General features: G+C 43.5%; 1 protein-coding gene across 1 annotated transcript in view; it reads left to right on the forward strand.

The window, feature by feature from the left end:
• The first annotated feature begins 6,004 nt into the window (after positions 1–6,004).
• The window catches only part of LOC146009243 (alpha-2-macroglobulin-like), a 99,292-nt gene continuing 88,224 nt past the window's right edge, over positions 6,005–17,072 (forward strand). Inside the window, exons 1-7 of the mRNA XM_083149407.1 lie at positions 6,005–6,156; positions 9,323–9,506; positions 10,696–10,858; positions 12,056–12,108; positions 13,748–13,768; positions 15,486–15,639; positions 15,719–15,803. Of these exons, the coding sequence (XP_083005533.1) occupies positions 6,089–6,156; positions 9,323–9,506; positions 10,696–10,858; positions 12,056–12,108; positions 13,748–13,768; positions 15,486–15,639; positions 15,719–15,803 (728 nt within the window). The 5' untranslated portion in view covers positions 6,005–6,088. The remainder of the gene's footprint in view (positions 6,157–9,322; positions 9,507–10,695; positions 10,859–12,055; positions 12,109–13,747; positions 13,769–15,485; positions 15,640–15,718; positions 15,804–17,072) is intronic.

Raw genomic sequence — 17,072 nt, forward strand, 5'->3', positions numbered from 1 at the left:
GATGTTATCAGTATATTTACAGATCATGTTCTCCATGTTACTTACACAGGGGTTGGTTCAATGACACGTGGGCACGACTCATGAACGTCAGGATATATCTCTTGCAGATTCCTGCTTGTAGCCCATGACGATACACACATAAATGACTGTGGTTGCTGTTTTGTGCGCAGCGCACATCTCACATCTCACATGTAACGGGAATTACAGGAGACGGCGCAGTGTACTGGACTGATACATCTGGCAGCAATTACACAAACAATATTATACAATGATTTATATGGACTAAAGTAACTTCTATAGTAAAACGGTACTTGTGTATTTTGGCGACGCCCATCGCATAGCATACCATAAGGCATGCGATGGTATGCGATGCGACGCAATATCGCGCGATACTGTACAATGGCATACAATTTTAAAATTGTATGCCATTGTATCTTCCGACCTTTTCATACCCCCACTATCCACGTCGGCGTGGAGTTGAGAATAGAAAGTGTGGCGAGCGCAGCGAGCCGCCGAGCTTCGGGCTCGGTGGCCCGAAGCTCGGCGAGCCCCGCGAGGGGACGCTGATACCTTCACAGGTATCCGCGTACCCTCGCCGGCTTCACAGGTGTCCGCGTCCGCTCGCCACGCTTCGGGTTCTGCGGCTCGCTGCGCTCGCCACACTTTCTATTCTCAACTCCACGCCGACGTGGATAGTGGGGGTATGAAAAGGTCGGAGGACGCGTACCGCCGCCCCTCGCGGGCTCGCTGCGCTCGCCACGCTTCGGGTTCACGTTTATACTGGGGGGGTGGCGTGGGGGTGCATTTAACATTGTAAGCACCCATTAGGGTGCTTATACAATCTTTCATCGCACAGGGGGTAAAAATCGCATCGCATGCCATCGGGTGCATCGCGCGATGAAGATCGGGGGCGCCGCCAAAATACACAAGTACCAGTAAAAATATTAATACTAATTTATTGATAAATCCTTAATGAAACGGTACAGGAGCACATAAAGATACACATAGATCCCCTATGGTATAAAATAGTGCAATTGTCACTATTAGTTTGGGCATTAGGATAGGCAGTAAAAAGAAAACTAGGCACAAAGGTGGAGGGTCAGGCTGCTGAGGGGTTGGGGGAGGGGTAAGGGCTAGGCAATAATGGGAAGAGGTAGGGTTAGGCTATGGGGCATCCCAACTGCCAGCCATCTGTATGTATTCCCCTTTAAATTATTAGGAACCCAGATTCCATTTTATAAATTGATAATCCCGTGATCTGTAGTAAGGGAATCAGATGGTTCTACTGTTCTGAATTGGACACATACTGATGCTTCATTTTGTGTCAGTGGTACCAGATAATATACTCACACAGGGATCATTAATCCAGCTCAGTGGCGTAACTAGAAACATGTGGGCCCCATAGCAAAAGTTTATAAGGGCCCCTATTTCTCACCTAATGCTAAAAAATGCATAAAGCATATAATAATTTGACAGGCAAAATGGGCCCCTCTCAGCTCTGGGCCCCATAGCAGCTGCACCCCCTGCACCCATGGTAGTTACGCCCTTGATCCAGCTGTATACTGAGCTCATTGTGACTGTACACTTTCATTTAACTTGCCATATTATCCTTAGTTATGCTGAGTATACTTGCTATATATTATTCTGTACATCGCTGCGGAATATGTGTGCGCTATATAAGAAACTGTTAATAAATAATCATAATACTGTATATGCACACACATATACACACACACACACAAAAATGTGAAAAACCTAAATCCTACAATAGAACATTATAATCATATTTAAGGCCCTAAGAAGAAAATATGTTTTATAGCTAATAAAAATATCTTTTAGCTATTGGATAATATACAGGATATTTATCAAAGAGCTCTGATTAACCAGATATAAATTGCAGTCTTGCTCATATTATAGTTTGTTATATACAGTAAAAAAAGCAAAACAAATGAAAGAAGAGACTGTAGGTGCTTGCGCTGGCACTTAATCAGAATGGATGAAAAGACTTCAAACATGGGACGTCGTATTAAGCATCTGTGATTACAAGAAAACAGTGATTTATAAGACCCTGCTATATTAAATAGTACAATTTAGTGTATAACTTTTATGACTTTTAGTTATAACATTACCGTTCTATTCTTTTATAAACACTTCAGTTACGAAAAATCTCGAGGTTATTTAGATTGACTGAATTTTCCAATAAGTACCATTAATAAATAAAATAAATTGTAAATGGCATTTACAAATACAGCAACCTCAGTTTACAATCGGCGGGAAAACTACAGTACATTGACAATTAATTTGTAAGCCAGGAATTAATAAAATAATTACACAGATAAAAGGCTGGATTAGTACACATAGACTATGGGTAGAACTATTACTGAAACATGCAGCCATCAAGAGTTTAAGATCTTAAGGTGCCCATACACTAGTGCGATTTGGTCTCTTTTAACCCTATTCCGACCCATTGTGCTGAAAATGGATTGAAAAGTGTAATATCGTATGTGTTTAACTTCTGATACCAGAGCTAGCCATGGCTGCCTGCCATAAAGATTTACCGGATCACACAGCCATGACTGGGATGGCATATGATACATCACAGTCGATGCGCGCTCCCATTTTCTCTATATTGAAAAGAAAAATCGACTGTGCAGGCAAGGAAATATGGAATTCGATCCAGTAAATCGAATGTGTACACTGTGCCTTGAATGCAAATCGATATCAAAATCAATATTGAATGCAAAAGTGCAGATAACGAAACTGTCAGTACAGGTGTAATACCAAGAAAGTTGAGGGCACAAGCCAAAGATTGGCCCAGACACTGACCCTTATCCTTGTTGATTCTTTCGCTTACACATTTGCACGCAGCCGAGCAAACGGCCTGAACGCGCATGCAGGGAGCGAAGGCACGCCTGTAAGGCCAGCGAAGCCGTTCATTCGGATCCACACAAAAAGGGGAGTGGCATGCTAATGCAAGTATGCTACCGTGTCCATACAGATCTTGACCTGTCCATTGGACTTCCAGTACATTAGGTACAGCCTGGAGACGATGGGGGTCGCTGCCTCTGGTGGTCATGCCAGGGGCCATGGCAGTGCATCTGCCTGTCCCGGCCAGGTCCTGTGCCACGTCTTGAGCTGGGTCCTCGTCACTCCCATCTGCCTCCTCCATACACCTCCTCTGATGGAGGTCACGGCCTCCGTGGTCATGCCGGGGCCGTTCGCTGTCCTGGCTGGGGGGGGCACCGGGGCCGTGCGCTGTCCTGGCCGGGGGGCGCCGCGTCCTGTCGGGTCCTCTCCTCCGCCCTCTCCATCTCCCCCTCTATCCATCTCCCTCATCCTCCTCAGTCCTCCCGTCCCGAGGCGCCCTTCTCCAGGGGCCGAGGAAGGAAGCTCCGGTGGATGGGAGCTCGCATGCGTGTGACCATCCCTGGCCCCCACTGGAAAGTATTCACAATATCCAATGTAAATTATGGCTAGTGTATAAAGTGTATAATTTGAAAAAAGGACTGAGCAAACTAGTGAGAGGTTAGGAGCTGGTTGTAGGTCTCTAGGGGGTAAATCAGACTTAACTGCATGTCTGCGAATTCGCATGGCAGCCTATCTTTGTGCCTTTGGGCCGCAAGGCGAGTGTGCGATGTTGGGCAGCGATGAAGTCCTGCTACTTTTCCTATTCTCAAGCCATTCTTAAGGTGTGTGAGAGGAAGTAGGCATTTCGGGGTGGCAACCGACCGTTTCATGAGTGCAAAGATCCACCGAAAAGGGGGCGGGCGCTGACGGAAACTTAGATGTGTGTGGGTCAACACATGGTGAGAAGTTGCTGAGCGATCTGAGCAATATAGATCACTCAGATTGCTCAGCAAGATTGCTCAGCACTCAGCTTTGCACAGCGATGTGTGCTGAGCGATCTGTCAGTGTTCTCCAGTGCACACACTGGCCCTGACCGACGAGTAACTAGATTTATCCAGCAATAGCGCTGTGTGGTGCCGTGCAGCGCTATCACTATGGTCCCTACACACAGTGCCAGATTAAGCCTTTCGGGGGCCCGGGTCACTTTAGACAGGGGGCCCCCTTGCACTTGTCTTTACTGGCCGCAAACTGTATGGGAGAATATTACACTGTCAAAACACACAGTAAAGGCAGTATAAACTTGGTCAATGGGTAAATGCAGAGGGGGATAAATGTAAACATATATATACACCACATGAAAAGCCTGTGTTTGTCCCTATGTACCTTACTCTGTAGGAGCCCTGACAGGGTCAGCGCTGCCTCTAATTAACAACCATCTCATAACTAGGCTACTGCTGCTGTCCTCCATGGGCCTGAGAAGCATGTAATGAGCTCCACCAATCAGAGCTCAGCACAAACCTCTCAGACTCTGCCCTCTTGTGCAAAGTGTCATGGATCAACTCCCAGTAATGTATGGCACACTTGTGCAGTCAGTGTGCCTTGACTCCTGATGATTAATCATTGTCACATTGGCAGAGAGGTGAAGCTGCAGTACTACCCCACTCCCATGCACAAAACCTTTAGCTAAAAAAAAAATACATGCCTACCACAGGGGGCCCCTAGCTAGAGGGGGGCCCAGGGGCACTGACCCCTTTTGCCCATGCTTTAATCTGGCCCTGCCTACACACAGAGCGATGTAGGAGCATTATGTAAGCAATCTAGTGAGATTGCTTAGAAAATGCCCTGAAATTGCACCGTGTGTAGGCCCCATATGACATTGAAAGCACTGGTGAATCTGAAAATATGGTAATGGTTGGTCCCAGATTCAACTACTCCCGTAGGCGGGACTCTTGTGCGAAGGTGCATGGCAAAAAGTGGGTGTGGCCTCATGGAACGGTGGCCTGGCATCACAAAAAAGGGGCGTGGTATTACACACAACGTAATTCTCATTAAACATTTTAGCAAACTTCGTAATTCCCATTACACATAAAGCTATACGCCAAAATGCCAATTACACATAATGCCACACACCGTAATGCCAATTGCACATTGTGTTACACACTGTGATGCCTGTTACAAATTGTACTACACACCATGATGACCCTTACACATTGTGCTACACACCGTGATGCCCGTTACATATTATGCCATATACCGTGATGCCCATAACACATTATACCTCACACCGTGATGCCCATCAGACATTATACCACACACCATGATGCCCAATACATATTTTATACATCAGTGCTGCTTACCTACAAGCTCATTGTGAGGGGGTTCTTGCTGGATGCCAGGATCTTCAAACTCGACGCCAAGGGGGCTTCATGCTTGTTGTCAAGGGTGAATACATGCTCATTGCCAAGGGGGAGATAAATACTAATTTCCAAGGGGGAGTTTAATGCTCAATGCCAAGGGGGAGTGAGTTGCTCATTGCCAAGGGGAGGGTCTCATTCCACTTTGTCAAGGTGGACTGAGACCGGCAGCCGCCGGCCACACACAATTTAAAGCAATGACATACAGCTGTATAGCCAAAGCAGGTCCGCCGCTATTTTCAACTCCTCCGCTTGACCACAAACTAATAGGAGCTTACGGTCCAGCAGCCAATCAGGAGCCACCAATCCTGATTAGCTGCTGGACTGCAAGCTGCTATTGACTCGCAGTCCAGTGGGAGAGTTGAAAATAGCGGCAGACCCTTTGAGTATACAGCCAGACAGCACACAACTCTCTCTGCCCGGCTGTCATTACTTTAAATTGCTTAAAGGTCGGGACAGCCCTTAGATTCGCGTATGATTGAAAGTTGTAAAATTTTAATTTTAATTTTAAGCTTGAAATATTTTATGGTTCATAAACTAAAATACTAGCTAACTTTACGGTGCTTTGCCTGAAAACATGGCTCCTCCTGCCTAAAGTCACCCAAAGTTTAACCTTAACAACAAATACTTTGTTTAGGGATGTGGAAATCCACTGAACATCCAAACACTGAGAGATAACCAAACATTGCTCAAATATTTGTTCTGCTGTGTTCAATGTCCATATTGTGTACTGATACACAATACAGTGAGTGGGTGTGTGGTGATAATATAACATGCAGTAATGATACAACAGCTCACAATCACAATCTGCCCTGTAGTCCTGAGACATGGGGTCCTACACCTTGTTTGTAGGTCTCATCCTACTGCAGATCTCATGGATGCTGGAAGCGAAACTGTGAGTAATATTTATATATAGATATTAGACCACTAGATTGTAAGCTCCTCAGAGCAGGGCCCTCCTCCCTTTTTGTTGTCAAAGCTCTTCTCTTCACATTTCGCAGCTCTCCCAAAACTCAAACACTCAGCGACCATCTTTGTCCACCAGCCCCTAGTACTACGTTGATCATGTCCTCAATACTTACAGCTAAGCTGTAGAGTGTATTGTGGCGCTCTACTACATGTACTCTATTTTTGTTATTTATTTACTGTAATGTTAAGTTTTGTTTCCGTGTACTGTCCCATTGTATCCCCATTGTACGGCGCTGCAATACACTTGTGGCGCCTTATAAAAATAATAATAATACATGTACTGTACATCTGGTTGGATGCTCAAATACAGTATGTATATATTTAGCTGAAAAATATCTTTATTATGAAACTATTATATTTTATTGTAGAAACTATTTATAATTATTATAAGTTATATTTGCTGCTTTTACATAACGAATAATAATAATTAGACTGTATTAGTAAAGGTGCTCAATCCAGTTAGGTGCAAGTTGTGAGTTGTTTCATGAAACTCACGGAATTCACCAATCCTATTAAAAATGTCTATTTGTAGTAATTGCACCAGGGGCCAAATGTAATAGGGTTTGAGAATCATGAAGTGAGAGATTTTGGAAGAGTGTTCCTATTTTTTTAAAAGCAGCAATCATTTACACCAAAAAAACAGGTTAATTTTGGCAGGTAAATGATTGCTGCTTTAAAACTTAGGTCAAATTCTCCCAAAACCTCTCACTTTTTGATTTTCACACCCTATACATTTTTGCCCCAGGGGTTGCAAAATGTCTACACTACTGTATGCGATGTGCCTGAAATAAATGCTTTCATTAAATGTGGGGTGCATAATCTAGAATAAAAGTACATTTTTGGGGCAATTTGAGGCCATTTATTTATTTTTCCACAAAATGATATTTACTGGCTTGATTAAAACTTCCATATGCCTACGTAGTCATAATTGGATTGAGATTGGGCTGAGATAGGCAGAAAGCTGCTTTCCTGTAGGAAGCCACTCCTTGCCTTAATGATGCTGTATAGTTTAAGTTAAAGAAAAAAGGAAATGGAAGAATGCAAGAATTGTCATGCTGTAGTATTCAAATACTGTCTACAAAAAAAAAAAATGCTATTCTGATAATCAGAGAAATCAGTTTACGGGCCAGATGTAATAGGGTGAGAGATCAGAAGGTGAGAGATTTTAAGATTTTATCCAGATTTTAAAATCATGCAAATCTAATGCAAGTTGACCTTATGTCATTCTAACTAGCGCGCGTTAACGTTTTGTTGTCGACCTATTGACTGTCTACCTAGACATTGTCTGTGAGCTAATCCACACACCTCCTCCTTGCCCCCAAATCTACACCTATCACTGTCACACGTTACTTCCTGCCATTCTCTATTAAAGGAGTGTCCCTGGCTGAACTATGTAGAATTGTCCCACACTTATCAGAAGGCTACTGTAACCCCAATGCCGATAAACTCACATTCTAAACATCATTGAATATTTATTATACTAGATGACGCTTCCCTTCACTGTTGAGCCCCATTATATTTTATAAAGCTATAATTGTATACTGGAATTTAATAAAACCAAACCAACATTCTAGAAGGAGTCTTCAGTGGCAATATACAGATATGTCCTCATACACCATTACTGTAGTCGTGCCAAACAGCCCCATTTGGCATATCTCCCAACTTTTTGATGAAATGGGGGGTGGCCACATATTTGGTAGAAGTGTGATTTTTTTACTGGCTGTAAAGGCAGTCCCAGTCCAGGCTGAGATAGGCAGAAAGCTCCTTTCCTGTAGGAAGCCACTCCTTGCCTTATTGTGCAGATCTACCTAGCTTCTATGGGCTGCAACCAATACAGTCCATAGAAGCTTGGGGTATGTGCATGAGCAGTACTGTTGCCAATAACCGACATGCATTTGGCTCAGTACCATACTTACCGACTTTTTAAAACTCCTCTCCAGAAGAAGCCCGGAGAGGAGTGAACGGGAGGTGGGAAGAGGCTACATTTTGGGGGTGGGGCAAGGCCGACATCACCAAGCTCCGCCCCCATGACTGGCCACCGTATCAATTTGCGGGTCCGTGGATGGTGGGAGGGGCTAAAATGCTGTAAAATGACACAAATCGCATAATTTTAGCCACACCCCTCCCCGTGGACCCGCAAAATTCTGAGTTTTATATCGCAGGGAAGGGGGGAGCCGGGGCTATAGCGAAAATGCAGGAGACTTTCCCACCTTCCCGGGGGGTCGGGAGAGGAACCCGATTTGCGGGACCCTCCTGGCCATTCCCGGGAGGGTAGGCAATTATGTTTACTGCCCGTCAACTGCATTGTAGAGGTACCAGGGCCCTTGGCGGGGCAGGCCTTTGAGCATTGAAACCCCACCTCCTAAGGTCATGTAGGAGCCACTGCCCCTAATATCCTGCCCCCTTCATCCTTACCCTCTCCCCCACAAGGTAGTTCACCAGCAGAACCCAGTGTTATTTTCTTTATTTTTTTTTTTTTTACACAAACTATCAACCCAGCATCTACTGCCCAGGGGTTGCGAGGATAGCCCCGGGCTTCAGCCCTGGACAGGAGAAACCTGGGGGGGATGAAACCCCTTTATTGGGACACCAGCCAGGGCTGACCAGGGTGATAAGGATTTGGCCGGGGGACCTTGTATAAAAAGTGTCTGATTCAGCACCTCTCTCCCAGAACAGCACCCTCACCCAGCAGCACAGATCCCAGCAACAGCCAGCTGGTGACATGTGCTTGCACAGTAGACTTTAGCACAGTCCTTGGGGTCTACGGCACCATAGAGAGAAGGGATCCCATACAGAGTCTCCAAATGGGCCACCTTCTCTATTAATCCACCCCTGTTTGACATCATAACTTCAAGATCACCACATGATATAAAATATCTTACAGTACTCACCTGAGACATTGGGAGAATAACTAAAAAAAATAGTTATATGTTTTGAGACTTTACAGGCAGTATTTTTTATTTTGATTATTCCAGGCTTTCAGGTTGCTATTGTTCTTGCTCATTTTTTATCATAATAATCATTTAGTTCCTAATCTATTATACCGCCACATACCATTTGTGTAATTTACTCTCCGTATGTATCATCCTCAGGCATTACGCTGTCATCTTCCCCTCGGAGTTTCGCTCCCAACATCCAGAACATGTCTGTTTACACCTGGAGGGAGCTCAGGGAGAGAGCAGGGTGCAGCTGTCCCTAAAGCTGGGTGACCAGAACACAACGCTCATAGACAGGAACTTCCAGCAGGACTCCGTATTCAGTTGTGTTCCACTCAAGGTAAATTCTGAATAAAGAAGTGAATGGACCACTGAGGCTGACTGATTCCTTTTTAACTCTATAAAATATAAAAAATGTATAAGTATTTATCATTTTTGCAACATATGGTGCAGGATATATGGCTGCACCATTTTGCTGGATTGCCCTCTTAATTTATGATTACTGCCAAATTGATGAGTAGGGGCTTCAGCACCATGGGTAACAACTTCTGACTCTAGCATCTCTATCACACTGTATGGCACGTCTTCACACTCCAGCAGTATGCCAACAGGATTGTAGCGATCTGAGGACCTAGCTCATGTTTGTATGCAACCCGCTTTTGGATTCTTGCAAGATCTGGGCTCTATATAAATCCCAGTGAACAACCCCATCTTCATTCCCGCAGTTGATTTCAGACAGCACGGACATAGCCGTGTCCAGGCATACTTGGCGTCTACATTTTTCGTAGGAAAGTGCGTTCAAATGTGAACGAGTTCCTGAGGCCTTAGGTTTGTATCTTCTTACAATCATGGGCGACAGTGCAAATTGTTACATTGCACACAATAGGGTATATTCAATTGATGCCGGATCCATTCAGACATTCTTTTGCCGGAATTGATCCGGCATCCATCACTCAATGCAGCGACCAAATCTGACTTCGGATTTGGCCGCTGATTGATGCTCATCCGGCCGGCGCGGGGACCAGGTGAGCACAGCGGCAGCAGGCGGAGGGAGGCTGGACAGGGCCGGGTAAGCTGCACTCGGCGGCGGGACAAGTGAGTGCGGCAAGCCAGGTATGGGCAGCGGCGGGAGATGGCCAGAGGGTACGGGAGCTGGCGGGAGCGTACGGGCAGCGGCGGACAGGAGGACATATATCGATATATCATATCGGATGGAGATTGCCGGAAACCGGAAGGTTAATTGAATCCACTGAACAGCAATAGATTAATTATATGTCTGTTAAAAACAATTGAGTAAAGCAGGAATTATTCAGGTACTACTTAATAAGCGAAGTAGAAATGAATTGCTGCCTGTTTTTTCAGTTATTTATATTTGACATTACAGAATATTTTATATATGATATAAAATACAAAAAAAACAAGGAAACTCCCAAAGTTATTAGATACATTTTATAGTCATGGTACTGTATGTTTCAGACAGTTCAGGTTCTGGCATATTCATAACAAACCCACTTGATTCATTCTTATAGGTTCCTCATCCATCTAAAAGTGCGGACCAGGTCGGAACACTGACAGTCTCCATTGAAAATGCAAAAGAGGTCATTTCCAAAAGTACTAAAGTTCTTGTGAAGAAGGAAAGAACCAGTACACTGGTCCAGACAGACAAACCTGTGTACAAACCAGGACAAACAGGTGGGTCTGCAATTGGAGAAGGGAACAACAGTTTACTAATTCAAACTTTTTTAATGTTTTGTTTTTTTAAATAAAAATAGAATGAAAGTCAAATGAGAAGTGTAGATCTCTTAATTTAGTAACGGCAACTTACAGTAATGCTGTGTACACACGGTACAAATTGACATTCGATTTTGACTATATAGTGAAAATGAAATTGGGTTTGCATAGACATTGAATGGAGATAGAACATGTTTTTAAGCTTTCTATCCTGATTCAATGCTGATGGGCGCTTCCGTTCAGCTGACATCGAAAAGCCAAATAGACAGTGCAGCAATGACTGTATAGTGAAGATTGAACGTAGATAGTATGAATTGTATGTAAATAGCACATGAGTTAGCAAAGATTGCATAGCAATCAAATCTTATAGAGCATACACACGGTGAGATAGGCACTATTTTTCTATTCAATTTTGCTTATAGAAGCAAAATCGAAAAGAAAATCAATTGTTTTTTTTTTACATTAGATCCAGATTCAATCCCAATGTGCACTCCTGTGTAGTGTAAATTGAATAGAAAAATAGTCTTGGCAGCCATGACTATATAGTGCAAATCTAATGTAGATAATGCAAATCTAATGTGTTCGCTGCAACATTTGATTCGATGTACATCTCCTGCCTGAAGCCAGTGTTGATCTGAAAGCAAATCGAGTACACATTGAATGGAAAATCGAATAGAAAATAGTGGAAATCGAAAATGTGTGTACGCACCTTCAGTGGAACAGCAATGGAATCTCACTGTGTGTACCCACCATCACTCTCCTAAATGCACTATCCCAGTTATGTCCTCATGCTTTTGTTTTCAATGTTTTGTGTGGGAATACATTGGGAAACTATCTTTTTATATACACATTTGATATTATTAAACAGATGCATAACACGAATATGGCAGACCCTATATACAGTAATATGGGAATTGATTTTGCATGAAACGAATGTTGGCTAAACTTCGTAACAAAAGTAATTCTACATTATGGATATTAACAAGTTCATTTAAATCATCTTCATTTTAGCTGATGGAGGGTAATTTAAAATACAACATTAAAGTCCATCTTTACATGCACTGCTTGATTGAATAAATATTGGTACTTACTTTCTAACCTTTACGAACCTTCATAGTTTCAGAATGATACGTTTACCCTGTGTGTATACTTTTTCAGTGAAATTCAGAATTCTTTCTCTCAATGAGGATCTGCAGCCAGAGCATAGACAGGTACAGTAAGCCTGAACAAAAAAAAAAAAAAAAAGATTCATGTCATTATATTGAAAATTCACATATGTAAAAATACACACACATGTACTGAAAAGATAAAGAAGATGCAAAGCTTAGGAATCAATATAACATACTGTATACATGAATATACATGGTCAAACAGCAGGAATAAAAGGACGCAGATGAACTTTGAGCGCCAAGTGAATTTGTCAAAGTAGGTGTGAAAATTGCCAAATCAACATTTTTATTCATCATAATGACCTGTAATGTTAACCTTATATAGGGAATATAATATTTTACACGCAACATTTTTTAATTGAATTTATAAAACAAATGTGAGCGATGCTGGCAATTTAGAGCTTACTTTGTACATCGCTCAGATGATGTTGGCACTCAAAGGGTTAAACATAGAAAAGAGGGTACACTTAACGCAAATTGTGGGCCTGATTCTGACCAGTTCACTATGCTGCGTGTATTCCTAGGCTAGCGAACAATTAAGCGCCACCCTGCCAAATTCCCCACCCCCGTGCCACCACCGAATACCCTCACTAGCATGCGAGGGCATGTGTACTCGAATACATCCCCTTGCATGCAGCCAAAGAGGAGAGAAATCATTCGATGGTCGCAGACCAACAAATTATTTTTCTCCCCTTTGGTAATAAAAGTCAGTCTAAACAGCATAACAGTAATGTCAGAAGGAATTGTGAGATCTAGTGTGCACAAAACTTTCATTTACCCCTTAGAGATGAGGAGCAGCTTTTTATTACATAGGATAATGTTCCCATATAATATTCCTTTTTTGTTCTTAAACATCTAACAACTTATGAATGTATTTTACATTATTTATCATCACTTATGCAGAAACACTAAGCTGTTTTGAAGAGTGAAACACGTGTTGGCATAATGTCCTTCAGAATGTCTGATCGCTAAATATGAATTACTGCTAACTTAATATTGTGTGCTGCTGATAATAATATCTCTGTACCCAAATATTGGGGAGCGTTAGATACAGAGTTTAGATGGCAGAAGATTTATTTATCCTGCTGCACTAGTGATCTGTGTTGCATTGCAGTACACCGCATTGGATCAAAGCTCCGCGACCCCCTGCATTTTTCAGCCATGACAAGGAAATTTGGAATAAGTGTATATATATGTGTTGATTGTGTTGATAACATTTGACACATCACAAATAATAATATTTTAGCATTTGAGTAAAAGAAGAATGAAATAGCACCATATGTCCCAACATATTTGGTGCTTAAAATGGGCATGGGCTTATTAAAAGGGGTGGGGCTTCACAGGAATGATGCTCACGCGAGACATTCTATTTTTGTCACTATGGGGGCATGGTCAGCACTCTGCTGGCATGCCCCCATCCCCTATGTCTCCCATAGTAAACAGAGCATTTATTCACCACTGCTCTGCTTACCATAGGGACTCCCAACTGCCGTCACTCCACCCCCGTGGGACACTGCTGCCTGTGGGAGGGACAGTGTGATGGTCCCAAATACTGACAATGACCATGGAGTAAACGTATATATACTACAGGCTAACATTGCCAGTCACACAAAGCACATTTTCAGTACTGTAATTTAATTATATGGGTTTATTTATAAATGGATTTTTTTTTCTTTTTCAGTTTCCAGTTGTTGAGCTGCAGGTAAAAACTTTATTACTAATTAAAAATAGAAAGAACAAATTTCGGTACTTGTTTCCTAGCACGGCGCCCGTCGGGTCCCATCGCATACCATAACTTAAGGTATGCGATGGGAACCGATCAGACCCGATTGTCCCAATTTTCGGGCTTAAAAGACATTCCTGTACAATTTTAAAATCGGTCGCATCGCATGCCATTACAATGGCATGCGATGCATTGCGACGCGACCTACCCGATTTTTACATTGGACCCAATGTTAAATGGTCCCTCAGACCCGTTTTTACATTGGACCCAATGTTAAATGCCCCCCAGACCCGATTTTTAATTGTATATCCACACTGATCGTTAATTATTATGTTATGTTATATTATTATTAAATGCCCCCCCATTGGTAACGCAACGCCACGATCAACGTAAACCCGAAGCGTGGTGAGCACAGCGAGCCCGGGAGGGGCAGCGGTACGCGTCCTCCAACCTTTTCATACCCCCACTATATTTTATATAGTGTGACGAGCGCAGCGAGCCACCGAGCCCGAAGCGTGGCGAGCAGACGTGTAATATGTGTGAAGTAATGTGCGTCCCCTTGAGGGGCTCGCTGCGCTCGCCATGCTTCGGGCTCGGTGGCTCACTGCGCTCGGCACACTTTATAACATCAACTCCATGCCGACGTGGATAGTGGGGGTATGAAAAGGTCGGAGGACGCGTACTGCCGACCCTCGCGGGATCGCTGCGCTCGCCACGCATCGTGGCGTGGCATTAACAATGGGGGGGCATTTGACATAGTAATTACCCATCAGGGTGGGTATACGATTAAAAATCAGGTCTGGGGTGGGCATTTAACATTGTAATCAGCCATCAGGGTGGCTGTACAATACAAATTTAGGTCGAATCGGTCGCACCGACCCGATGCCATACAAATGACATCGGTGGCGCCGTGCTAGGAAACAAGTACCAAAATTTCATGAAATCTGCTGTATATATGAGGAAAGGAACTCAGTGTAGTGACAATTGTCCCAGAGGCTGTTCCTTAAATGCAGTGTCAGACTGTGGGGAAGGCAGGCTCACTAAGGGAATGCAGTGGTAGGAAGCCATGTTTAGGGGTGTGTCTGGTCTCCAGAGGGGGTGTGGCCAACCTTTATATGGCTTGTTTTACCAATATAGAGGGCATGATTTGGACCACTTTATAAAAAAAAATAGTAAGTACTGATAGTACAAGTATTACAATGTACCAGACTAATAACAGCAATGTACTACAGGGAATACACCCTAGTCCTGTGCATTATGTTGTGTTATACATGTGATGTATAATTCAAGTGCACAATGTAATACTTGGCCCATATTAGAGGAGGCCCCAGTTATTGAGGACCTCTGGGGATTTCCCATGTGGACCGCCAGTGGGCTGGTCCAGCCCTACATAAAGGAAGCTTTGCTTCCAATGTAATCTCCTAATTATACAGTGTTCACAGAGCCAGGTTATTACCCAGTGGGACACTTGGAGGGATACTGGTTTTGGGCCCCTTTCTGCTACACTGAAATGAGTGTAGTACAATACTTTGTGCTCAATACACTGTTAGGTATTATCCATTTGGGCATTCACAAAATGATGTAAGATGCTAACAAACATGACCTCCCTCACAGAACAAGGAATGGGGTACCCAATATTATGAGGAAATGTATACTGTGTCTAAGATAAGATGAATGTATTATGGCTTTCTTATAGGATCCAAGCAAGAACCGGATTGGTCAGTGGCTGAATGTGAGTCTCCGTCAGGGGATTGCAGAGCTCTCCCTTCCTCTCTCCTCCGAGCCCCAGCTGGGGGATTATTCTATTCGGGTGGATAACATAGTCCATACATTCAGTGTGGAGGAATATGGTAAGGAACCTTCCTATGCTGCAATATGTAGAATGGGTTCCTGAGTCACCTCTGACTTCTTTCCAATTTATCTCTACAGTGCTTCCAAAATTTGAGGCCACCCTTCAGTTCCCTAAGTATGTTATGTTCAACAGTGACCACGTCTCGGTTCAGTTATGTGGAAGGTGAGTGGGTCATTTAAGTCAATTTATTTAACAACATTGCAGATGGAATGTAAGACAATTATGGGCGGTATTCAATGTGAATACCGGCGACGTGCAGCGAATCCTGTTTAGGATTCGCTGTACATTCGCCACTGGTCGCCGCGTTCCGGAGCCTCACCGGCTCCGGTATTCAACGAGTCAGGGGCTCGCTGCCCCTGACCGGCGAATATGAGCTCCTGCGGCGAACACCGCAGGGAGCCTGAGGACGGTGGCAGGCAGGGAGATGGAAGTCTCCCTGCCTGCCCCAGAGCATATGTGGGGGGGAGGTGGGCTCCACGGGAGCCAGGCAGCACAGGCTGCCCCCCGGGGGTGCCAGCAGGGGACCGGGTATATTCACTACACCCGATCATTCATATGTAATGATCGGGTGAAGTGAATATATGAATATCTAATGAGGGGCTCGGCTCCGGCGCCCCCTGCTGGCTGGTCAGTGTAAAAAAAATATATATATATTTTTTAATTAAATATATATTCATGTGCTTACAGCACATGAATAAAAATAGCATGCCCCTCCTCAGAATAAAATTCCTGATTTTTTTGACACCAAATGTAAAAAACAAAACACTTTATTTTAAAAGTTCACATTCCACTTCACCATACAAAGATAGCGATTGCTAATCGGTGAATCATGGTGAAAAAAACCTTGAAATGTATTCGCCATGTGGTCATTGAATAGGGTGATTCACAGTTTTTGTCAAAAATTCGCCTTACAGCACAAAATCGCCATAAAAACCTGGCGAATCAGCCTCATTGAATACCGCCCTATGTCATATTTTCATCATACGTTTAATATGTGTAGTGCCAATAAAGTTTTTTTGTTTTGATTTTTCGGCATTTTTTTTTTTACATAAACTCTAGTTACGTATTTGACCAGTTGTGTGGTGATTGTTGGCACATTTTTCTAGTGCATAATGTAGTTTGTACTTCCTGAACTTCATTTGATTTTCTGTGTTGGGATCATTTGGTCGACATGCATTCGGTCAACCACTTAAGGTCAACATTGCTTTAGGTTGACAGAGTCATTAGGTCGACACAAGCATTAGGTAGACAGTCAAAAGGTTGACATGGGTTTTGCAAGGTTTTTTGTCCCGAATGTCAACACAGCCGACATGGGCACCGTATCAGGGCACTGCGTTCCCTCGCATTGGCTTGCTGCGCTCACCATGCTTCGGGCATGGTGCCTCTGTTCTATTCTCCCTCCGTGCTCTAGTAGATGGTAGGTCATAAAAT

This window comes from Crinia signifera, chromosome 6, assembly GCF_055691185.1.
Source record: "Crinia signifera chromosome 6, ASM5569118v1, whole genome shotgun sequence".
Lineage (NCBI taxonomy): Eukaryota > Metazoa > Chordata > Amphibia > Anura > Myobatrachidae > Crinia > Crinia signifera.